Source organism: Xiphophorus couchianus, chromosome 9 (genome assembly GCF_001444195.1).
Source record: "Xiphophorus couchianus chromosome 9, X_couchianus-1.0, whole genome shotgun sequence".
Classification (NCBI taxonomy): Eukaryota; Metazoa; Chordata; class Actinopteri; order Cyprinodontiformes; family Poeciliidae; genus Xiphophorus; species Xiphophorus couchianus.
The window spans coordinates 8,351,770-8,377,599 of NC_040236.1; the positions used below are offsets into that span (position 1 = coordinate 8,351,770).

Here is a 25,830-nt window from a genome sequence, read left to right on the forward strand (position 1 = left end):
AAAAAAATCTAAACAAATTGAAACATTGTAGAAATCTTGAAAAGGAAAAAAAAACATTCTTTCAGTCTTCAATGATCAAAGAGGAAAGATGTATAATTTTTTAATATTAGCATGTAATGGTATTAATAGGGCTCTGAGATTGTAGCAGTAATTTTTAAAATTTGACGATACAGGAAGCATCTTAATTCCATTGAGCTACAATGTATCACTATAAAATATGAGGTGGATTAACAGAACTGAACAAACTGTAATTCGTTTTAAGCACTTTTAAGAAAATAAAAACAGTTTGTCAGGATTTGGTCCAGAAACTAATATTTAGCTTACCACAATTAATTGGCAAAGGTTTGAAAACTAGTCGACACTTTAAAATTTTGCTTTGTTTCTGAAATGTATTTAAAAATATATATTTAAATTACTAGACCCCAACAAGTCCACCCCGGGCCCCCAAATGTCCTTGAACCCTACTTTTACCACCCTCTGCTGCTGGCTCCAGGCTACACCCACTCATCGTCTGCGTAGCCTCATCTGCATCCTCCCTTAATGCTCCCTGGAGTCGGCAGCACTTCGGCTCTACTTTTGCATGGTTAAGAAGTAAACATACTTCACAACGGATTGATGGTGCGTTCACAGACACAGCTCGACTTGAAATGAGAAGACGACCAAAAGAGACGAACAAATCAGGTAAAAACAATGCGTTGTGTTTATAGAAATCACTGTTGGATTTGTCGCTTTATTTCCAGCTAACGAAGTATTTGTTGCAGGATGCACTGGTTGTATTTCCCCATTTTATCTCTGCTTGTAAGTAGTCTTTATTTTTTTAACCAGTAGTATGTGTTTCTCTTCTTTTAAAACTATTTGGAATGTGTGTTCCTGGTAAGCGATCTAACAGATGCAAAAATGTTAAAAATATTTTTCTACTCTAGAAGTTAACAGGCTTTATGAGTTAAGATGAAAAACAAATGCACAATTAACAAAAATACAGCGTATTATTTTGTATTAATGTTAGTTTGAAAACCACGTGTGCACTCTATCAATACTCGCCTTGTTAAATTGAACACTTTTATGAGTTTATGGAAATTTTAATGAACCTTAAAAAATATAATTCAAAAAATTAAATGAGAAAATATTACATTTGTTAGGATTTAAAAACAGAACTGGAGGGGAGAACGCAGTTTTTTATTGGGCCACGAATTCGTTTTCAAGTTTGAGCTCTTGCCTACTAATTTAACCTAAATTGTTTTCACAGCTGAACTAAACCTGGATTTGTGTTACAGGTTTGCGTTCAAAGCTGGATATTAGGTAAGTTAATTTTCTCTTACAAACAACATAGCTGGAGTGATGTTCTGCTCTGCAGCCCATTTGTCTGTAGTCACATTATGTATTTATTATCACCTTGTTAACACTGCATATTTAGTCTCTTTTCAGCTAAGCTTTTTTATTGGTTTTTATTTCTATTTCCTGTTCTTGTACTGAGTGATTTCATTTTGTGGGTGTGTTTCCTTGCTTTTTTGCATCCATTTATTGGATATTTATTTATGTCACTTCTTATTGAAAATTTTGTGGAGTATTCTTCTTCAGTGTCAACCACATTTAGGAGTAGACATCAGTGAATCTCAACTGTGATTGCAATAACGTAATTTCACCCTGAATTTTCCCAAAAAATTCAACCTTTAATTTGAGAGCTTTTATTCAGTGATTATAAAGTCTCATGTTACAAAAAATAAAAACAGAACTGGTAAGTCATCAGTGGCACATTTGTTGAACAATTTGGATGTTGCAGTTCCAGGAGGGAAACCTTGGCATCCCATTCCCAAGTAGCAGGATGCCTGACATGGGAAACCCAAACTCTACATATCTATACAAAGCTTATTTAAAGGCTAGTCAATATTTTTTTTATGTTAATATTGCACCTCTTGCTTCCAACTAAGTTAATGACAAATGCAGCTCAAATGAAGAGACCACTGCAAAATTATCGGTTCTTTGATTTTACTCTTTATAGGTATATGTTTGAGTAAAATGAACATTGTTCTTTCATTCTATAAACTACTGACATGTCTCTGAAATTACAAACAAAAGTCTAGCATTTATTTCCAGAAAATGACAAATGGTCAAAATCACGAACAGATATGCAGTGCTTTCAGACCTCAAATAGTGCAAAGAAAACAAGCTTATGTTCATTCATTTAGAAACAACAATACTAATGTTTTAACTCAGGAAAAGGGTTCAGAAATCAATATTTGGTGGAATAACTTTGAGGTTTTCAATGTTTAGTTCAGTGGTCTCTTAGTTTTTTCCAGAGCTGTATCTGGAAAAGAACCTTAAATCCACTTCTATGTACAATTTGTGATGCTGTGGGACAATCGCTCTTCCAGAAGGAATCTTGTTAGATCCAGGAGATTTAAAATTTATATCTGCTGAACTAATACAGATCTGGTGACCTAATTCACAGAAATTGTTCCTCAGACACAAAATCCAAATTCTTACATGATCAACACTCGGCTAAATCCTATTAAAAAAACCTCCAGGCAAATCTGCAGGGAGGAAAGCATTAGTTTCAGTGGATGATCTAGAGATCTTTCTATCTGAGCCTATCGGCTGATATGTAGAGAAAAAGTGCAGCAATCTAGCATGTACAACAAAATTCATCAGGACATAACTGAACAGGAATTTAGTCCTATGTATTTATTGGAAACTCATGCTTGTGGAAACATGCTCAAACAGAAAACCCAAGTCTTTTGATGCAACAGGTCAGCTTGCGGCTAAAAATCTTAGAAGCATAATCTAGCCTTAGAACTACATGGAAAATGCATTACTTTGTGCTGGAGCAGTGAAGTCTCACATGCTTTAGGCAAGTCAGAGAGGTATTCCTCTCAGTGAGACACCCAGATGTTTTTCAGCACTTACATCATCACTTGGAGAGTGACTCATAGCGAGTGCAACTTATCCACCCTTGTAATGCATGTTTTAGATGTGCACATACAAAAAAAATAATTAGAGGTCTGGCAGGGGCTGAAGAGTCCATTTACCGTAAAGACTTGGAAAACTCTCATAAGGCTTTTGTAGATGGCTGGAATCCTGAAATGACATCAAATTGTTTAGATCTTCATCCCATCATTTACACAGTAATCTGGTTCATATGGAGAATAACTTTTATTAGCCAGTGCTCATCCGTCTTAGTGCAGTGACACTCTTGAACTTTTGGGATGTCGCCTATATATTGACTTCCACTTTGGTGGAAGCTTTTCTATCAACTTGTTCTCTCTGCTTTTCAAATAGCACTAAGAGTGAAAAGGAGAAGCCAGCCATATGACGAGTTGTACTACAAGTATATTCACCGTGCCCTGCAATGGAAGGATGCAGAGGAGCAATGCAAGCAGTTATTTGGCAACTTAGCCACTGTCTCCAACCTGGCAGAGTACCAACAGCTAAACAGCTTCTTAAAAAACCAGAATATCTCTCATCATGTGTGGATTGCCAGGAAAATTCTAACACGTCAAAAAAGTAGGTTAATTTTGCTTATTTTGTCAACAAATAAGATGCACAAATGTTCCACATTTTTAGGAGTAAAATGTTGATTTTACGATTAACTTTTATAACTACTTCCTTCTCTCTCTGTTTGGGATGAAATCAAAGACTCTTCCAAGACACTGATTCTGGATTTCTCCAGGCGTTCGGACCAGATGCATGCTCACCTTCTGCGCAAGTTTCCCTCCATGAGCTCATTGACTGTTTGCACCCAATTCCACTTCAATCTAAACACCTCCGGAATTTCCACAGTCTTTTCTTATTCCATTAATAACTTCCAACTCCGAGCAAATCTGACCCAGGGAAACCCTGTGCAGTTGGCTCTGCGGACCCACAGCAAACAAGGGCCTTACATCAACGCTTTCGAACATGACGGCTCCTGGCACTCTGTGTGTGTTTCTTGGAGCCAGGATGACGGAAGCTGGGCCCTGTACGCTCACGGCCACGTGGTTTCAAGGGGGAATGGCATGAATTGTAATAATGACAGCATTAGCCCAGATAGCTTCTTCATTATCGGTCATGGGCAGAATGGCTCTTTTGAGTCAAATGATGCATTCTCAGGGAGAATCACCAATCTGCACATTTGGGATCGGGTTTTGAGCAGCTGTGAAATACTCACCATGGAAAATGAGTGTTCAACCATCTCCTCTGGGCTGGTGTTTAAGTGGAGTGAGCCATTACTGGAAATAGAGGACCAGATGTGGGAGGAAAGCCCGTGTCAAGGTACAGTTTAAATGACAGGAAGAAGACAAAGTTTTTGCAAAAATCTAATATCAAGGCTTTAGTCTATGATGAAATTAAGAGGAAAAGAACTCGTGTATTTTAACCTAAAGGTAAAAAAAAAAATCATCCCTTAAAGTCCAAAGCTTTAGAAAACTATGCAGCTTTTTTTTTTTTCTTCACATTAGTTGATTTCACAATTGAGTTGGGTGTGGTTGCTATGCTGACAAAAAAAAAATCTAGTGGACACCAGGCCAAACAGCTTTTGAGCACACACAACTAAGTAACATTCCATGTAGTAACCCCCACCCATCTGGTACTTTCAAGTGGAAAGACTTGAAATTTGATGTTGACAGACATTTTTCAATCTAATCTAACTGAGATATAACTGTCAATTATACCAACTTCAAGATTTGAAAAGTTCCTAGAAACATTCCTCAATGGACTCACAGCTAACATTGGAGTAAAAGCTGAATACAAGTTCACACCACTCCTTGCAAATTGGTATTTTAAAGGAAATTGTAGCCCATAAAACGGTTTCCTTTCATTTAAAAATGATGTGCTACTTTGTCTTTTTACATCACATGTAAAGTTAATGGGAACTGAAGTCTGTGCATGTAATGGCATAATATGTTAGAAATTTTCTTGGCATGGTTTATTCTCAGATCATGAATACTTTTCCAAAGTGCTTTCCTGACTTATCTACAGTAGCTGTTAATACTGAGAAATATTGTTTTTTTTTTTTTTTTGTTTAAACCACCAAACTGAGGACTAACAGATAAAAATGAGCAATGATGACTAAGTTGTAGCTGGCAAACTAACTCTAAATGGTTCTTGTAAATGTTTTTTAACTTAGATCATTCTGAGTCCCACCCTTGAAAACAGACTTCTCCCTCTCTGACATCATTGTCCCCAGTGAGCATTAAGTGTCCAAAAGCCTCACTCCCTCTCCTACAACTGAACTTGCAAACATAATAATATACTCACTTTCTTTCTGACTTACATTCCATATTTGTTATTTCTGCTCAATATTTAGACCCCATAATACTTATCAGCCAGGCTCTCTAAAGCAGGTGGTCAAGCAAAATACACAAAGTTATTTTACTTCTGAAACATTGTTATAAAACATTTTATAACTTACTGGACTTTTTACACTTCAAAGGCTTTTTTTTTTTTTTTTTTTTTTTTTTTTTTACAAAGGGCCATTTGCATCAATATGAATAGTACATTTGATCAAATGAAAACTATAAAATATCTGGAAGGTTTGCGCTGTAAAATAAAAGCAAGGGATATTTAGAAACTGTGCATTCTAGATTAGCTTTTAATAAATTGTTATGTAAACACATTTTAAATGTTATTATTTTAACAAAAGCATTAATCCTACCAATTTTCTTTGCTAGGGAAATTTGCTGATTTCACTGTGGATTTATTTAATCCGTTGTTGGATGGGACTTCTTGGCAAAACCAAACTTTCATTGTCAAAGTTTTCCAGAAAAAGATGGTCCATGAAGATTGCAGAGTGTTTAACCCTGTTACAGAGAGCTGTCTCTTAGAGAGTTGCAACTCATACAAGAGAGTTGTCTGTCAATTAAAGAAGGGTACGTTTTTATTTTTTGGTCTGTTCTAATGAAAACCTGTCACGTTGGATATTTTATGTAATATTTAACTATACTATATCTGACCGTACACATGTAATTATAAAGCATAAAAAAGGCACTAAGGCTGATCATAATCAGCATCTCATATCAGGGCAATGGCCAGAGAGTAAAAATCTTTTGAACACACAATTTAATACCACAAGTGACTGTATTGGGCTAGCATGAAGTTGCAAATTTCATTTGTGATGTCATTTAGAAATTTCAGTTCCAAGCATGTGTAGCAAGTACATTGAAGTAAAAAAGTGATTAAAAATAGTTTTTTGTGGTACTCCTCATGGGAGTTTGGCAGGGATAAAATCATAAGTGCTGAAAGAATAATAATTACTAATTAGAACTGAAAACTAAAACTGTTTATAATCCAAACTTTAGTTTAAATAACTTGCCACGCAGGTTTTGTCTGTCAAATTTATTGTATCAGTTGATCTGACTACACTTTATTGTCTATACCTTTGCAGCAAAGCCCAGTTTGCCAAAGTCTCCTTTTTTCAATAAATTGAGCAAATATCCAAACATCACGCAGGTAAGTTGTGACATCTAGTTGTCTTTGAGAAAAGTATATCATGTAATTTAATCCTCATAAGCTTAGAAATGTGTAAGTATACTGAAAGAAACCTTAGAAGCAGAGCTACTACATTAAAAACCTAGTCTGTGTACATCAGATATGATATTTTTATTTCAGACTTATAATTTTGACATAGGAGTTTGTTTTTTTTTATTTGTGAAGCACTTCCTAATTTTATTTCCACAAAGATGTTGTTTTGGACTTATATAATTGGTGTATATCATTTAGTCAATTTAATGTGGTTCAGAGCTGTTTGTCTGTCTGGGTCTCTAGGTAATGGAGGAGCTAAGCATCAACACCTCCCAAAACAGAGATTTGACCTCCCTGCAGCAGCTGACTCAGGCGGCTGTGCATACAATAGAGGCTGATGGCCATCACCCCTTAACCTCAATTGACATCCTCCACTTCGCTCAGTTGATTGATGGCATTGCAGCCAGCACCCACTCTGCAAGAACCAATTCAGCAGAGGTCATGATGTCCATTGCTACAAACTATTTAAAGCTAGCAAATGTGATGCTTGAGCCGCAAACGGCTACGCAGTGGGTTGGTCGGACTGAGGATGGGGTGAGATATTATATTTTGTTTGTGTAACAGTAGTTGTTCGTCAAATTTTCTACCTATAGAACCCCTTCCTATATTAATTGTGATTTTTTTTTTTAACTATTTGCAGGTCAACACTGGACCATTTACAATTATCAAGAGCATTGATAGTCTCACCGAAGCTCTTGCAGACACACTGTCTGTGCAGCGAAGGGGCTTCACTTTCTCTACTAAAAACATAGGTGATGTATTGTTTTGAATTATTCTTCACATCTCAGAGTTTGCACCTTCATACATGTAACATAAACCATTAGTTGTATAAAATAACAGAAGCTGTGCACATATTATGCTTCCTGTGCTATCAGATGTGTACCTGAAGTGGCAAAAACTTTCTCCCGAGAGCAACAGTCAGGTCTTCAAGCCATCTGCAGTCTCCTCTCACAGGCCCAGAGGAGGTAGTCACGATGAGCTGATTATCCCAGAGTCTGAACTACAGCGGTTACGTAAATTAGGTAGGAATGAAATATCGTCATTCACAACTTATGTCTTTGCACCATGAAAATTAATGTCTAGATTTTAATATTTGAAACTCAGCCATCGACAAAAATTATACATTTAAATGGTAACACAAGCCACTATTTTAGGTAGACATTTTTAACATGTAGGAGGCCCAACTTGTTAAAAGATACTTTCAGTTTTTTGGGTTTTTTGTTGCCGATTCATTGCCACTTTCTATTCTTTTGGTTGTCACTAATCTATGATGGGTTACACATTAAGCTGTTCTTTCTCTGTGAAAACAGGATGTAAAGAAGTGATGCTTATTCATACCCACTACAGCCACCTCAGTGAGGTTGTGTCTGCAGCAGAGAAATCTACAGAGACTCAGCTAAACACAACAGAGAGGTTAGATACCATAGCTCCATTGATGTTATTCCGAAATAAAAACGGTACATCTGAACTCGCCTCAACAATTTATTCTTATCTCATATTTCTAATGAACATCTTCTGTTGTTTAATTTCATCAAGCAAAAGTACCAGAACTGTAGAAATATTATCAATTTTCTTTGCATCAAAACTGATGCTTCTACATTAGTCATCTGTACAATGATCTGTCCTTTAAATAAATGAAGCCAGTAGATTTTTTTTTAAAGTAAGATTTAAGTTAGTGATAACTGTTCTTTGTCTTTCTAGTACTCTTCCAGGCAAACTAACCTCTGCTGTCATATCGGCGACTGTCCGAGATGTCTTGAAGGGCCAAACTGTCCCTGTGGCTGTCCAGTACACCCTTTCATCTTCACAAGTGGTACAGGATGTTGTTCATGGTGCCTCATAGTGTAAAATAATCTAAACAATTACATGTACTCATTCTATTATTGAAGTTACTATTCAAAGGTTTGTGTTTTTTTTTTAAATATTTAGTTCCAACCAAAAGTGGCACTTCTGCTAATGATATAATTTTAACAAAAATTGTAAAATTTATTTCTAAACAACAAAATAAGGATTCATTTCCCTGAGGGAAAGAGTCCAAAATGAAAGACGAATAATACATTTGAATGAAAACATTGTCCTCTTACATACAAGAAGGGCATTGATTTTCTTGAAATAGTAGCATAGAATGGTTTGAGAAGATGCATGTGAAATTCTAGAAAACTCAATGTCGACCTCAATGATTACAGCCTGCTAATGGATTGCATTCAAAGCTTTTGCCGTGGTGCATTTAAGGGAACATGCTGGAATCCTCATGGTAGGATGCTGAGAGATTTGTTGGTATTTAGCTTGGTTATTACAATATTTTGACACTTTGCTATTGGAAGAGATGGCAAATTAACACAAATCTATCTTTTTGTTTCTAGACAAAGTATTCCCAGAGAGTTCCTCCTGTTTGCGCATTTTGGAATTTCAGCCTGCTGTAAGTTTGACCAACAGCAGATCCACTTTAATAGCATGGCACATTTTTCTATCAATAAGATCTCAATGAAATTAATAAATGGCAAGATTGGGGTCTAAACATTGGTTTTTAAAAAAACATATTTTGTATGATCAGACTTAAATAGTTTATTCCAAAAAGCATAGCGAATCAAAGTGTATTGCCATCTTAGTATTATATACCTTTACAACACACAGATATATGCAAACCAATGTCTCCAGTAACCACTGGACAAGAGACGGAGTACACCACACCGGGCAACACATGGGCAGAAATGACAAATATACTGTAGATGCACACACTCACCCCGGAGGACAAAAGCCAGAGTACCTTGTGATAACCCATTCATGCATGGGGAGAGCTAATGAACATTTATGTTTGTGTCAATGCCTTTGTGCTCTATTATCTAGGCATAGTCACGGGAGTGGCTGGTCCAGTGATGGCTGCTCCGTGATCTCTGTTGGCTCTAGTGATACTTCATGTCTGTGTAACCACACAACCAACTTTGCAGTCCTGATGAATTACTTGGAATCTAAGGTAACAACACATTAATTGACAGGAGGTAAATATCTGCTCCTATATGTGAAACGCCCACAGCTTAAACTAGAGAACCAAAGACAGACATTTTACTGTTATATTAAAAACATCCAGTCTGACCTGTCTTACAGTGAATTCCATGACATTAATACTTGGTAGTTTCTATTGAAGCATGGGACAAGGTTTGAACTCTAGATATACACTCATAGAAACCCTATATTATTTGAAGAGAACACTAAAGAAAAAAAACAGGTGACCCAAAATAAGTGAGTTAATTTGTTACAAGTAATCAAATTAAGTTTATTCAAGCAAATATATATGGTGTATTAAGTTGTCTGGTTAAACAAATGTAAATAAATTAAGTTTAACTAACTTAATTTGATTACATGTAACAAATTAACTAATTTTTTTTAAATTGGAGTTCCATTCTCCTTTTTTCAGTGAAAGCTTAGATGTTTAGATGTAAAACCAAGCAAACAATTTATGAGGTGACTATAAACGCCCATAGGCCATAATTAATTTTAACTCTTGTTTAGTGAAGTTAAAGAGCTTTTAAACTTTTATTGAAGATAGATATCAGTATAAATGTAAAAATAATCAAGATTTGTGGCAGATATTATGGGTTGTAATCTCACACACAATAAGTAGTTGAAGGCGTGAAATTGATTTTTATAGTTAAAATATGTTTTATCTTAGACATTACACATGAGAAAACATTGAATAGAGTCTTCACAATCTTCAGTTCTAATGTCTTTTCATATGAAGATCATTGTTAGTGAAAGGTAAAATAGAGCAACATAAAATTTTTGGATTTACCATATGATTTACCAACCAAATCTCCATATTAGAAAAGATTTTCCACTCTCACTTTCTCTTTTCCATTACCATGTGTGTCCTCTGTTTCAGTGGAGTCCTGAAGAAGAGCTTATTTTGACCAAGCTTACGTTCATCGGCTGTGGGGCATCTCTCTGCGCACTGGTGGTGACCTTGATGCTCTTCACTGTCCTGGAGTGAGTAGCTGTTTAACGTTCCTGTTCTATTCACCATTGATGCAAATAATTAGCCTCTGTGCTGTCACAGCCAACAAACTTTGAGCTGGTTTGATTTGCGTTAAACTCAAGAATTAACTTCTTTTCCGACAACATTCATTCTATGGGTATTTGTTGCCAAGTGTTGGTTGAATATTTTAATTTAGATTATTTCTGATAATAAAATGGATGCTTATGTTATTAGTTCATCTTACTCCTATTAGAAAAATGTGTTGATTCACACTCCAGCATAAGGTCCTTAAATGAACTGAAATTACTAAAAATACACACATTCATCTGGCATGGGATGAAATATTGGGAGTTTGGCCACTCCCCTTCTGTCCCACAGGCTTTTATCAGTATTGACTTCTGCTAATGCTGTAATTGCTGTTGTCTACATGTGAGTCCTCTCCGAAGTTTTATGGTTTAATCCCACAGCTGGCAATTAACATAATAGTCACATAGGGATCTCAATCAGCAGAAGAGATGCTGCCCTGACAATTTATAAATGTCCTTAAAGCAAAGAGGGCAGCAGTTCATTTCGCACATTCTGCTGTATGATCTTCATTTAACTCATCCCACTCCAAAGATAAAACACTGACTGGAAAGGTGGAGATTTGCTTAGAGACTGTAAAATTTATTTGGTGTGAAGCACCAATGCTGACATTTGCCTATATGGTTTAAATAATTGAGCTTTAATGGAAGTTTTAGTACTGCTGCACTGCTGCAGCACATTAATAAAGAGAAGCATAAAGCTGTGTCAGCTTGTTGTGGTTTAATACTTTGGTGAAAAGAGTAATTATATTATTCTGTTGTGTCTAAAATGACACATCCTTAATTTCTTTTAGGATGTGTTAAGCGGGAACAAAACAATTATTATTGTTACCCATTCAAATGAGTTTTATTTAATCTGACAATTGATTCTGTTCTCAATAAAAAATGTTCTTATTGCCGTTAAACAATTGTATTTTTCTGGAAAACAAAATAGGAAACTAAGGTTTTTATTTACTTTTCCCTTATTTCCAATTAAATCTCAGCAAGTTGAAGGAATCATGTAGCAAATTTATAGAATTAGATCAGCTGTGATTAGAGGTGGTATATAATAGACACATGCATAAAACAGTTGGATTAATTTAACTGAATTAACATTTTGTCCACTGTTTTTAAAACTCAATTGTCACATCCTGTTTCTTTAACTTAGCAATGAAAGTAAAAGTAATCTTACACGTGGAAAAATGTATTCTTGATCTCACTAAGTGAGATTGATGTTGATTTTCTTTTTTTACATATTAGTCACACTGAGCTTTTTCAGTGTATCCAAGGAAATAGTGACAATCATTTGGCATTTATCATTTAATTTACTTAGCTACTTCAAGATAGTTTTTGTTGAAAACTTCAGTCATAGTTATCTTCCATTTGGGTTCAACAACACCTTTTCCTCAGGAGGATTATCAGGCAGAATTAATGAAAAATGGACACGAAATTTAGATTTGGGAACTTGTCTTTTATAGTCAAAGTCATAGATTTAAATTTTATAGTTTCTGTTATAGTTTGTCTTTTCTTCCTTTAACTTCAACCCGTTAACATAAATCTATGTTTTGTATTGTCAATACGTTTATTTTGTACTTTTATGGGTAATTGATTTAAGTTTGCAATAATTATCTCTGCTGTCCTTTAATACATCTCATAAGGATCTATAGAGAGACGAAATGAAGAAAAACCTAAACTTTCATTTGAATTCAAACATTTTATCAGCACTCATGATGTGATTCAGTTTCGCTAAACATTTTTCCTTTAAAATGTCCCTTTCTGTGTTTATAGCATCCCTAAATCAGACAGGACCTCCATCCATAAAAACCTGTTTATAGCTCTGATCTGTGCCCAGGTGATTCTGCTCTGCAGTGGCTCCGCCATACACAGCAAGGTACCGTACAGGCAGTAAACAAATCTTCTTTATTTATCAGTCTGTGTGAGTAATGTTGTCGCTCTTAGGGACAGATTATGGACAAATGTGAATCAAATAAGATAGTATAAGTTTGCTAGTGGGAAAATATGGCGTTAAACAGCAGCTTTGTGCTGGTTACATACATGTTTTTAATTTTACTCCTGCATGACATACAAATTATAGTAATAACAAAAAAAAAATTAAACTCATAATTATTAGAATGTCTAATTAACCAAATAGCCTACTATAAATTGTTTTGCTGCTATTTGAGGTTGAATATGTAAAAACAAATGGAAAACAAATAATTATGGCAGATGATGATAAGTGACCATAAAAGCTGTACCAATCAGCTAGAAGGCCCAGCCTGTGGTGGTTAGTAAGATGGCTTGATGCTTGTTGGTTATTTTAGTATTAATAAGGTTTTCCATAACAAGGCCTGAAATAATACAACATAGTTAACTTGTTTGGATGTTCAGTGTGTTTCATAATTCTATTGCAATTTATTTGTTTTCCAGCATCTTTAATTTGTGGAAGCTGTATTTAGAGGTGAAACCAGAAGTTGTCATGCACTAATTGCAAAGATACATACACGTTTTTTCTCACTGTCTGAAGTTAAATCAGATCAGAATGACTGCCATCACTTTAAACATTGAGGGGAATGCCCAGATGGTGATGCCATGTCTTTGGAAACTTCTGATTGGAGTTTGGTCTAATATAATTTCAGACAGTGAGGAAAAAATGTGTATGTGTCTTACTAATAGGTGTCTGAAAATGTCCTTTTCAAACTATATAACAATTATGACACAGTATTTTAATCAGTTAAAATAGTACATATATCAATCATTTTTAATTATTTTATTAATGAACCTTTTATGAGACTTCTTTGCAATCATTAATTGCAAAGTGAAATGAAGGTCACTGCATACCTTCACTTTGAAATGTAAACCAAAATCTTGCAATTTCTCTGTTTGTGATTTTCGTATAATTGTAGGTGGCATGCACACTTGTTGCTGCGCTGCTCCATCTTTTCTTCATGGCAGCATTCAGTTGGATGCTGGTTGAAGGACTGCTGCTCTGGAGCAAAGTAGTTGCAGTCAACCTCAGCGAGGATCATCATATGAAGTATTACTATCTCATCGGTTGGGGTATGGTGGTTTTGTGTATATGTCTTGTCACTGAAAAAGCAAAGCAGGTCTGGTGCCTAAATATCTTAGACATTAAGCAGATATTCATTAAAATTTAAGTAAATCTTTTATAAACAAAAGACTTGAGTGCCACAAATGTTTGTAATCTCCATGTATTTCCTGTTTTTTTTTTTTTTTTAAAAACCCAAACTACTTAATCTCAAGTAAATTAATTTTTATCCTAATATTATCAGGTCTTCCTGTGCTGATCGTCACCATCACTCTTGCATCGGCCTCAGGCAAATACTCAGCTGATGACTACTGTTGGCTCAGTGTCCAAAATGGCATCATCTGGGGATTTGTTGGTCCGGTCATCTTCATCATAATGGTCAGAAATTTATTTATTTACTTTAAGTTGTTGATTGTGCTATTTTCACTGTTAAAGCGAACATTCAACTTTTGTGTATCTGGAAATCCAACAGTTACTGCGATCTAAATGTTGGTCTCTTCCTTTGAAATTATTTTTTTAGAAAAGTGTAACAGTTTGATTTTGTTCTGCAGTTTGATCATTAATTATAAAGTATTTTGACTTTTTTCCACTTTTTCCCTTCAAGTTAACATATGTGAGCTTGAATTATAATATTTTTTAAAGGTGAAATCACATTATTAGACAAAAAAATCTGTAATAATTTATTTGCACAGAACATTTTAACAGAAAGACATATAGCAAAATAAGAGTAATTATCTGACTTTTTTCTGTTCTATTTTCATTTGTTTAAATATATTTCCAGGTCAATATCTTGGTTCTGACCAGGGTGGTAATCATCACCGTCTCTACAGCAAAGAGAAGGTCCATCATGCTCGCCTTGGGCATGAGTCCTGCTGAGCAAGCCTATGAGCAGATCAGGTAGTGGCCACTAGGAGGCACCATTTGTCCTCTTTTAAAAATGAATGTGTCAGGGATGCTGGGCAAAAGCTGTAGTCACAAGTTGAATCCAAAAGTATTTTCTTTTTATCAACCTGCCAAAAAGTAGCTTTACATTAAGGCTATATATTTTTTTAAATATTTAAATTACTTCAAGTTTTGACTGTCTTAATATGTTGTAATTTCATGTAGCATTTATAATTGAAATTCCTACAATTCCTTAGTGTTTGTCCTGCTTTTATTGGGTGTTGATGTCCTTTAAGGTCTGTAAGACTTTTTGGTTTATAACAGTGTACCGTATCACTCTTTTTTAATTTGATTCAGAGACAGTATGAAGTGTATCATTGCTCTAATAAGAGTTAATCTTTTGCATGCAACATACCCTGCCTCCATACACGATTAGTGTTAAAATCTGATGGTAATACAAATAAACTGTGTATTTATGTGAATGTTTTTATTTGCGGGTCCACGGAGGAGCACAGTAGATGCACTGTGAGAGTGTTCAATGCAGGCCTTGAACTGTGTCGCACCTCTGGGCGGCAGCCAGCGTGGAAAGTCAAACACATTGGCTCACAGAATAAACCAGTTCTAGGTGCATGTCATTTCACAAACACACAAATGCACAGACAGCTGTTGTGGTTTGGCAGTCACCTGAGTGGGAAGCTAATTTGACTCTAAACAGAATTAAGTCACATTGAAGTTGTCACAGGGAAGTTGTCACCACATCAGCTTTCCTGCCCACATGGTTTTGTGTATGGAAGAAGCAGCCTGCCAGAGCTGCTGGATTTTCTTCTAAAAGGAGTTCAAAATCTAAGGGTGGTTATTATGCAAGCTGGAAGAAGTGGAAGTAAAGCTTAATATAAACAGAAAGGAATCAGAATAGTTGAATTATTTTTTGTACTTTTTGTTTGGGTCTAAAAATTATTTATCCATTTCAGATCAAACTTATTTTACATGTTCCAATATCCGTTCATAAAATTCAGAAATGTATTTTTTTTTCAAGCATGTTTCTTCCTGTGCATATTTGAAGTTTTTCCTCACATTAGCATTGCATGATAATGCAAGTCTTTGGTTTTGTCCAGGGAAGAGTTGCTGTCCAAATGAAATATTCCTTGACTTAACAAAAAAGTTAAATAATATTGACCTGAATTGGAAATTAAATAAAATTGACTGTTAGAAGTTAATCAGGTGTTGCTTATGTTTCTTAGCTCAGAATCACATGCGAGTGGTTTGATTTCCTTACTTGATTTATTCTTGTATTCATGTGAGTGCAGGGCTGCAGTGAAAGCGGTGTTGGTGTTGCTGCCAATCCTTGGACTGACATGGCTCTTTGGCGTTTTGGTACCATTTTCCATCGTCATGGCCTACCTCTTCATTCTTCTCAATTCCCTACAAGTAAGCATACACACTCATGTATGTTATTAGAACAGATATTGAAGACTAAAAAATTTGATATTATAAAAAAGAAATACTTCACATCCCAAGGTTTTGCACTTAATTTTTACTAACAAAAATAGGTTAAAGTCTCCATGAATGCATAAACAAGTTTAATGGTCCCACAATCATGCACATTCATGCATGTTTTGATTTTATTTATTTATTTTTATTTTTTTTTTTTACGTGGGATAGATTCCTTTTATGACTGTACAAGGTCTCTGGACCAGATATAAAAAGCACAAATCAATGCAAAAGCTAAATAGACTGCACAATCTATTTAGAAAATTGATGTGGTACCAGTGGTAAAATATAAAAAGAAGAAAACAATATATTGGATGGATTTTAAGATTAATTTCTAATGAAAAGAAAACCAAAGAACAAGATTCTCTGAAAATTCCTTTCATTTACTCGTCAGCTGGAACATTAAAGTATCAGTTTAGTTTCTCATTTGCTGCCAGTGCAATTCTCTGCTGAGGAACGTTTTATTCTGACATAAATATAGCTTTAACATGTGCTGCTTAAACACTGCACTTTCCAAGTACGCTGACATTACACAAACTTATCAATCCAAGAGACTTTGATGGTTCTCACAGGAAATGTTCACAAATATGCAGGTATTTCATATACAGAAGAACACCTCTATAGCTCGAGTAATAATTAAAGCTTATATAGCTATTTCTTCAAATGTCTAAGCTTAAAAAAGCTTTACACACATATCAAAACTGTAAATATTATTGCAATATATTGATCTTTTTCCATGGTTGCTTAAAGTCGCCTTAGCACATGAAATTGTCATGTTTTATTTCACTTAACAAAACGATTTTAAAAACTTGAGATAGTGTAACATTGTGCTTCTAACATGTTGTTAATCAGGCTTTAAATGCAATTCTGTACTTTTCTTCTGGTTCACTGCAGTAGTTGGGAAAACCTGCTCAAAAATGTGTCGAGAGCTAAAAAAATATTTTCAGACCCCTAAATGTTTTTAATTCACAATTTACATAAAAAAACCCAAAAATATTAAGCTGATCATTTTACCTTGCGTTGTCTTTATAGAATCACAATGGACATTAAATAAATGGAAATTTAAAAAATATATTTTTTAAACTAGCACTTTATCTGTAGCTCTCATTAGTAATAAATAATTTGAAGCAACTGATCTATGCACAGTTTGTCATACATTTTAATTCACAATTAGGTCAGTACTTTTTAAAGCATAGAAATTATAACAGAAGTTAGCAGCACTGTGTTGCTTCTTGGTCTTAATTGGAATTAGGCCCCTGAATGAATTTCTGCTTAGGGCCTTAATCAGCCTTGCTCTGAGTTTGACCAAGAATGCCCATCTGTACTAATTCCAGTTTTATCTGTTTCCCTCACTTAAAACTACATTCTGATTACAAATGTTGCATATATCACATTAGGCAGATTTGAATTGCCTATAGTGATTTGTAATAATGTAATATGTCATAAGAAGTAGTTGTTCTAAGTTTTTTCTTATGTAAAGCCTTTAAAACAACCATCTGTTTGTTACTATTAGCTGGAAAAAGGCAAAGGTCGTAAATAACATCACAGTTTAAGCAATTTAAACAATATTTTGTTCATAAATCAGAAACAAAAAGGTTTTCCATTAAACTCAGAAATTCTGCAGTTCTCATATGAAGAGGATACGAGATATATCAAGGTGTTTTTACTTGTCATTGACAAATATAAAGTAAAAAGGGGAAAAGGTTGCTGTCTACGTGTTAAAAGGCGAATTACTTTAAAATGAAAATTGTACTCTAATTGTTCATTTTATTTTATTTTCTGCATTTTGTATTCAAAGCTCAGTATTATTGTTCTTTAGTTCACATTGTCAAAACCCCTTTTTTTAAAAAAAATTGTGGATACTGTACTGTTTTTGCTGTTTTATATTTTTTGTTTGACATTTTATACACACACATTAATGTTCAAATATGCATCCATTCTTTAATAAGAAAGATACCTGTTTGGATCATGATTTTCTGCTTTTAAGAGTTATTTTCTACTTTCCTTCCAAACGGAAAGCCTGAAACATATTTTGTAATACTTTCTCTGTAGCAGACCAGACTGGATTCGGCCCTTCCCCCCCACTTCTCTGCATCTGCTTTTGCAAGTCGTAGTTATCTTTTAATCAGCTGCAACTTTAATTGAGCTGTATATTTAACCGGAAAATCAATAGAGGACTTAGCTCTACTCTAATCATTAAGTCAGATCCTTTGCTTACCATAAATAGTTTTTGTTTCCCCTCTCATATCTAATTATATTTTTTCCATGTCGACAGTAATTAACACAGAGGGGTTTACTTTGCTCTTGTTGTAGGACTGCACTGTTTAACATTTTAATGTGTGATATGGATTACTGTTATGTGTTTACAGTACACATAACAGTGTACTCTGTCTGTTCAGCTTTTCATTTCTGAATCCTACATTCTGTTTTTCTTTGCCTGCTTCTTTTTCTAAATTTCGTGGATCTCTTAAGTTTTCTCTTTTTGACGATGCAGTATGACCTTGGTCATTAAGTAAAAGACACCAAAATTTATTGATTACACTTTTAATCAGTGACTTGAACAAAAGTGACTAAGCTTGTTTGTTTTTCTTGTATAAAGACAAAAATTCTGTTTTCTATGGCAGTTTGTTATATTAATCCAAGGACACTTTTAATGAATCAATGAATTTTTCTCTGATAAAAGCAAATAAAAATGGAAAAAGTTAAAACATTTCTTGCTGGAAATGTTAAATTTTCAGAAAACACCTTATTCTGAAGGATAAATATCCAAGTGGTCATAAGGAAAAGTTCTTGAGCTTTTACATTTTGGTAAACCACTGACAAATAAACCTAATTTTAACAACCGTACAGGCATGTTCGAACTCCAAACTCAACCATATTTAATGTTGTGCAGGTGATTTGGGTAATGTTATTCAAGTGGCTTTTATGCCAGAACTGTATCAATGAGTGAGAGCAGATTTAAGCAGTTTTCTCACATGGGGCTTAAATAATATCCAAGGTGAAACTAAGACCCCTTATGTATTATAATCTGGCTTCTGAAACATCTCACTACATTTATACAAAATATAGATGGGAGGTTTACAACTTTAGGTTTCACTTCAAACTAACTAGCCTTGAATGGATTGGAGTCAGAAAACTCAAATCCAAGTTCAGCAGGAGTTGAGACTCTGCAGCCACTCTCCATGTGCAGGGTAGCACCTGCTCTGTGTCTGGAATAGAGGAAACACATTGCTCTTATTATTTCTTATTGGCTATAACGGTAATCTAAAAATATTAAATAGGTTGAGTGAAGTCATCTGTACAGTTCCTTGCAAAAGTTCACTTTTATCACATTATAGCCAAAAATTCCAACATATCCTGTAGGGATTTTATGTGTTAAATAAAAAGTATGCATGATTGCAAGCTGAAAGGAAAATGATGCATGGTTTCATGGCCGTCACAATAATTATGTGTGACGAGGACTTGTCCTCCTCCCAGTTTAAAAATATAAATTTTTCTTGTGGAACATTTTATCTTTCATGTATTCTTTATAGAACTAAATCTAGTTCTATAAACAAGACGAGACTTTAAAGAAAACACGATGCCATTGTAGGCTAGGAAAAGCCTAATTTGTACTGATAAAGGTGGTTGGAAAGACATAGATTGCAGAATATGTTTAAGTTGCAATTTATTGATGGTATCCCTATTAGTGGTTGTGTTGTTACAAGTATGGCCAGTTGCTACTTCATGTCTGAAAATCTATGGCTGCAGAATGCGCCTGAGTTATGATTTCTCTTTTTTTTTTCTTTCTCAACTCTCAGGAAGCTGGTTCAGCATTTAATGTTTTTACCTCAGCTTGGCAAATTTCATCATCCGTCTTCATGTTTATGTGAGAATTTAGTTAATACCATTCACACACATTATTAAATTGATATAACCATAAGACTGGGACAGGCAAATTTCTGTCAGACAAGTGATAAAACTAGCAAACCCATAAATTGGTAAGAAATTTTAAGTGTGTTTTTTTTAATTATTTGCAGCTGTTATATTGTCCATGGGCCCAGCACAAGTAACATAATGCTTAAGCAGCAAGCTTTTACTATGAAATCAATAAAACAGATAATGTTGACAAGCCTTTTCTCATAGCTCTCCCTGATGCAGCTCACTCATCTCCCCCACTACAATCCTTACAACTACAAACTATCTCCACTGTTGTTATTGCCTGAACACATTATAGTGAAAAAATCACAGCTGACCTGGCATTAATGCACTTTTGCCTTTCTGAACTTGTAGAAAGCACGATTAAATTTTGCTTCAATTTTATGTCCAGAATTGAGGTTATGCTTAAGTGGAAGAACCACTCCTGTGATCATCATGATGTTTTATTTTATTTGTTCTGTTTCTTTGTTTTTATTTAATTCAAGCAATCAAATGTTTGCCATATTACGTTGCAACTAGAATCTACTGTTGTCTTTTAAGGTGCAGGACTGGTACCTTTATTGACCCATGGAGTAACATTCTCAAATCAGACAACCCAGAATAGATGCACCAATCTCCAGCTTCTTTAACTGTTCACCTGCAGATGTCGATTTTGTCAAATTCCAGTGGCTCTTAAGCTGTTTTAATACGAGATACAAGATAGCCTTTCTGCTGTGTGGTCCATAAATATTCATAGTAGGAGTAGAGTCACATTGTGTGTGTTACAAAACAATCACTGTAAAATCTGTATTCTCTAGAGGTCTACATTCATTTAAATTTTCAAAAGGCTTCTAGAACCTTGAAATTCACTTCATGGAGGAGGTCAGACATGACAACTTGTTGTCTATTCAGTACTCCTTAATTTGCTATCTCACAACCTAAATTAACTGCAGACATACCCTAACGTGTCCTAGAAAATATGTCCCCCTTTTGAACAGCTTTTATATCTCTTTGCTTTCTGTCACCTAATCAAAAACACTTCCCTGATGCTAACTTTTTATCATCTTTGAACAGTAAACATCAACACCAAAGAGTGTTTTTGCTAGCACTAACCGGTAGCACTTACATTTAGTGCTTTCACAGATCAGAAAATGTTTTTCAGAACAGCTTGTCATAGGTTGGGCCATTCTGGCTGAATAATGGAATCCAGTCAAGACCTGATTTTGTGGTGCATCTACATTTTCATGAGTTCATTTAAATGTGAGAAATCATGTTTTTTTGTCATATTTTATTTTTTTATCAAAAATAAACATCAGCGTGAATTTGGAATGCTTGAAACTTTTTACTCTTACCTACTACTACTTGTTTTATTATTTTATTTATTTTTTATGAACATCCTCACCATAAATACAGTCATGCCTCATCTACTCCCTTATCAGCAAGAGATAGAAGAGAAGAATGGGTGCTCTTTGGGTAGGTCATAAATTCTTCCACTCTTTGTCATCCAATCTCGGGGTAATGTCGTTCAAAATCCCTGTACCATCTATTATCTGGGTATAATAGCTTCCTGGCCATGCAGTGTCCATCCTATTATTATCCCATAACTTTAAACTATCAATAACTTTGAGGTTCAGAGATAGTTAGATGTTAGTGAGAAAAAAAGGAAGCATAGGAGAGGTGAAGGAAGTTGAGCAGTTGGTAAAGAAAATATTAAGGTGATGTTTGTTCTCTTCGAGTTGTCGATAGTTGTTGACTTTGACTGGGAAAGTGCTACTCAGAGATGTGTTGGTTTATTTCTGTTATAGTGAAATGTTTCCTGAGGAGGGCAGCCCTGTGCCTTTATAACAGTTGAGTAGTCACAGAAATTGATAAGAAAAGTTATTTTGTCTGTTTTATCATGTTGTATTTAGATATATTTTCTCACATTAACAAAGGTTTTAAGTTTTCTCATAAATCTCATGCATTAGGAGATTTTCATAGATGGAATAAACCTCCAGGTGTGAAATTCATCATTTTATTAAGGTCTAAAAACAACTTTGAGAAAGCCAGTAGGTGTGTAATTATTTTAAACTTAAAAGTTAAAGTGCATTTATTTTTATGAGTTGAAAGACATCACAACTTTTTTTTTAAGCTGAATTGTACTTTTTGCTTTTCCAAGAGACTACTTCACACCATAATTTAATTTTAAGATTGATTCACATTCTTGAAAGATATTTTAGAATTTGATATTGGCATAAAAATATTCTAACTAATACCAAACAGATATCAACACTTAAACAAACACACACACACACGCACCTCCGCACGCACAGACCAGACTTGGCTAGTTGACATCAGAGTATATCTAAGATATAGATATGATCAATAAAGTGTTGCTCTGCCTATTGATTTTTGCCATATGGAAGATTTGTTGTGTGAGTAAGCAATGCTTTTATGGCCTCTGAAATGATGGTGCAAGAAGAGGTTTTCCCTTTTTTCAGTCAGAAGTTGCTTAGAGCAAAACTCTAAGAGAGAGTTGGTGGTTTTAACAGGTTTGTGTAGGTTTGTGTACACAAACAAGTATAGTCACTTGTAATTAAGTCAATTTCTTCCTGTCTGTATGACTGTTATTGCATGTCACAGCAGTAGAAGCCTCACAAATTCAAGTTCTCCTCTTTAAATACTGATTGTTATTAAATAATTTACTTTGGGACACTTGTTACATTGAGATGTTAGTTTTATCGCTAAACAGCACAAGATAACAACTCTAATCGTATTTTAAAATATATTGATATTAATTCATTTTCTCAATGAGATAACAGCATGGAGTAGAAAATTAACAACCTGGACAATATTGTTAGTTTTGGGATTGTTAAACACCATAGCTGGTGTTTATTGTTGATGACAAAGTTTTCACAATATTTATAAACAAGACGATAAATACTTAGGCCTAATCTAATTTAATTAAAGTCTAACTAGATTAATTTTATAACACATGCATAGAATCATTTGGCTTTTTATTGCCTTCAAATGTAATTTATTGTGACTTCCAATGTAAATGGAATCTAATTATATACAAAAGCTAATAGGGGCCCAAGTCTAGATAAGATGTAAAATTTTATTTCTGCTTATAGATTAGGAGAAGAATTGAGCATAAAATGTCTCTCTTAAGAAACCTATACAAGTTAATGGGGATCAACTATTACAATCTGGCTCTAACAAGATTCACTCCAAGTCAGTGCTTTTCATTTAGCTGAGGAAATAAAAACATCAGATTCTGGATCTTGTTTCTCTCTTTTCAACTCATCCAGACTTGAACAGCAGCCCCATTCAGAAGGAACGTTTTCCTTTCCTGTTTCACTCAATTGATAATTTTGTCCACGTGGCATGCTCTGCCTGCTTCACTTTATTTTATTTTATCTTTTATTTTTTTGCTCAATTTTTTTTTAATGCAGTGGGATACAAATTATGTTTTTTGTTCTTGTTTTTTTTTTTTTAAAGAAATAACTTATTTGTGTTACTGGTTAGTTCTGAAGCATAAAAAACCAAACAAATAGTTTCATGACAAGATTGTTTGCATCCCCATTGCCCAAGAAAATAAGAGAAGAAAGAAAAGTCCACTGTTAGCATTGCATTCTCAATTACCAGGCACGGCATTAAAACAATATTCAAACGGGATACCAAGGTCGGCCCTGACTCCCAGTACGCTTCTTTGAGATGGCACTTATAATGAGGATGTTGCAGTTTTTTTAAGTAGTATATTTATAGTGTGTTTTATTTCTCCTTCTCTTCTTTTTTCTTTAGTTTGTTTAAAGAAAAAAAAATCTATGTAGAGCACTCTGTAATATTGTTTGAATGTAGAACTTCTAACAGAGGGAGGCTTAATTCCAAATGCTAAATTTCATACAGGAAATTCTTATGAAAGTATAATATCAGCAGTCATTTTCTTATGTAATGTATATATTTAAGTCTAGGAGTTAAAAGAGAGGGCAGCAAAATGAATATGTGATGAACTAAGCCTGACTTTTTCTTTCCGTTTTGGTGGGAGTGAAATACTATTGGAAACATCAGTTATTGAAAACTGGCCTGCAAAAATAAAGCGGTGCATATAATAGGTTTCCTGTCAAAAAAAAAAAGGCGAGAGAATTCCTGTCATTGCACTACCACCTCTAAGACCTCTTCTTCTGTTAAACCTGCCTGCATTTATTTACCTTAGAATTACCTGCCAGCTCAATTTAGTAATTGACTGTGTCATAAGAAAGCAAACGAGCCCCTTCGCCCCTGCCAAACCATACCTTTGTGTGCTTTTTTTGTGTGTTTGGAAGTGTGTGTTCTTCTAGCTTACCGTCCATCTAATTTGTAAAATCCTCCCTGCTTTGCCATTTGTCATAAGCAGATATATATGTCTCTGTTTTTATTCCCGTGTGCAAATGCCTGTTAGCAAGCAAGCATTCAATCAGCTGACTCTCACCTTCATGACCTCACTCTCCCATGTCCCCTCCTTCCCGTCTTCCAATCTGTGCTGCAGACAGTGTCAGGAACAGCTCAGACACCAGAAATTACCCATGTCGAAACAATGACCGATCTATTTATAAGTTCACCGCCTTGCCTTTTGTATCGGCTGACATTGCTCGGCATGTGTGCGCACACACACAACCTTAAACAGCCATATCAGTGATGGCATGGGGTGAATAGGTTAGGGATAGTCCTGGTTTTCCTTACCCCGCCGCGTCGCCGCAGATCCCTGGATTTACCCGTCTTTGATGTATACTTTGAGGGTAATTAGTGAGAACTGGGTCAGAGTAGGCCGAGAAAGCAAAACAGTGTGGTTGTTTCAGTGACTGGGTGGTAAGGAGATGCTTAGATCTGGTTGAGAAAAACCTGTAGGTGTTGGAGGTTAAATGGCTGTCCAGTATGAACCACTTTACATGACGGGAGCAGCCCTCTTTTTGTTGCATCTACCTTAACACAAATAAACATTGCTCAAATAGTTTCTAAAATGTAATTTTTTTCAGTGTAAATATCTTCAATAGCTTTTTTCTAAAACATTCTCACCAGTGGATGCATTTTATTAACCTTATTTGTAGTGTGATTGTGGTTTTATCCTTGGTTAACTTGCAGCTTTGAATACACCAGTGATGATATATTTGTGTTTTTCATCATAAATTATTTTTCAGAATTTTTTTTTTCATTTGCTCTTTAATGCAAAAATGTGATATTTGAAAGAATGACTACATAGTTATGAGTTAGGAGGGTTTTTTTTTTAGCAGACATCTCACATTTCAAAATAGGATTTTTCTACAGATTATCACTAATAATTCTTTTTAATTTAAATTTCTTTTTAATCAGAGGACTTTTGTCAAGTACATGCCATGAAATTCCCCTATTCACACACCACAAGGTTTCCTTTTTGATTTATGTTACTCCCATTAATTAAAACGGTTATCTCTAATTATGGACAAGTGATCTAGAAAACACTTATCCAGAGTAAATCCCATGCGGGGATAATTAATGGGCAGTGAAGTATCTGGGAAACAGGGTGGCTACCTGTATATTTTACTACCATTACAGTAGAGCATTGTGTGAAAGAAAACAAAACGGCTGCGATTAGAGATGGAGAACAACGGCTCTGGCAGTGGGACACTGATTGGGATGTTGATCGTCCCTCGCTGGCCTTTTGCCCTTCCTGCTGTGGCCCCCGGCCTGCCCTCCACAGATACCCCGGGTCGTTTCCTATCCATGTCAACACACACAGATATGCACTCTTCCCGCTGAGTGTTTACAGCCACATGCTGATTCCTATTAATCTGCTTCTCGTCTGGGTCCGAAGGAGGAGGGAAGGGGAAGGAGGGGGTCCTGGAGGCGGGTTTGTCTTGGAGCGAGAAGCCAGTGAAGGTGGGTAAAGCCATTTCGCTCACACAACCTGAGAGCCTCGGCTGACAGATTGCGCCAGGCCTGGACTTCTTTTTACACTGAGCAGATGTGGTCTCCCACTTGTTTTACTT

At 35.1% G+C, this 25,830-nt stretch overlaps 1 protein-coding gene across 2 annotated transcripts in view; it reads left to right on the forward strand.

The window, feature by feature from the left end:
* The first annotated feature begins 526 nt into the window (after window positions 1–526).
* LOC114150996 (adhesion G-protein coupled receptor D2) overlaps window positions 527–25,830 on the forward strand; it is an 80,351-nt gene continuing 55,047 nt past the window's right edge. Inside the window, exons 1-20 of one of the 2 annotated variants that reach the window (XM_028027872.1) lie at window positions 527–681; window positions 762–798; window positions 1,275–1,299; window positions 3,277–3,501; window positions 3,634–4,248; window positions 5,646–5,843; window positions 6,359–6,423; window positions 6,739–7,029; window positions 7,136–7,247; window positions 7,371–7,517; window positions 7,806–7,908; window positions 8,197–8,308; window positions 8,859–8,914; window positions 9,343–9,469; window positions 10,376–10,479; window positions 12,319–12,421; window positions 13,434–13,587; window positions 13,821–13,954; window positions 14,358–14,473; window positions 15,766–15,886. In XM_028027872.1, the coding sequence (XP_027883673.1) occupies window positions 763–798; window positions 1,275–1,299; window positions 3,277–3,501; window positions 3,634–4,248; window positions 5,646–5,843; window positions 6,359–6,423; window positions 6,739–7,029; window positions 7,136–7,247; window positions 7,371–7,517; window positions 7,806–7,908; window positions 8,197–8,308; window positions 8,859–8,914; window positions 9,343–9,469; window positions 10,376–10,479; window positions 12,319–12,421; window positions 13,434–13,587; window positions 13,821–13,954; window positions 14,358–14,473; window positions 15,766–15,886 (2,844 nt within the window). In that variant the 5' untranslated portion in view covers window positions 527–681; window position 762. The remainder of the gene's footprint in view (window positions 682–761; window positions 799–1,274; window positions 1,300–3,276; window positions 3,502–3,633; window positions 4,249–5,645; window positions 5,844–6,358; window positions 6,424–6,738; window positions 7,030–7,135; window positions 7,248–7,370; window positions 7,518–7,805; window positions 7,909–8,196; window positions 8,309–8,858; window positions 8,915–9,342; window positions 9,470–10,375; window positions 10,480–12,318; window positions 12,422–13,433; window positions 13,588–13,820; window positions 13,955–14,357; window positions 14,474–15,765; window positions 15,887–25,830) is intronic. The other variant, XM_028027871.1, reaches the window with a different exon arrangement.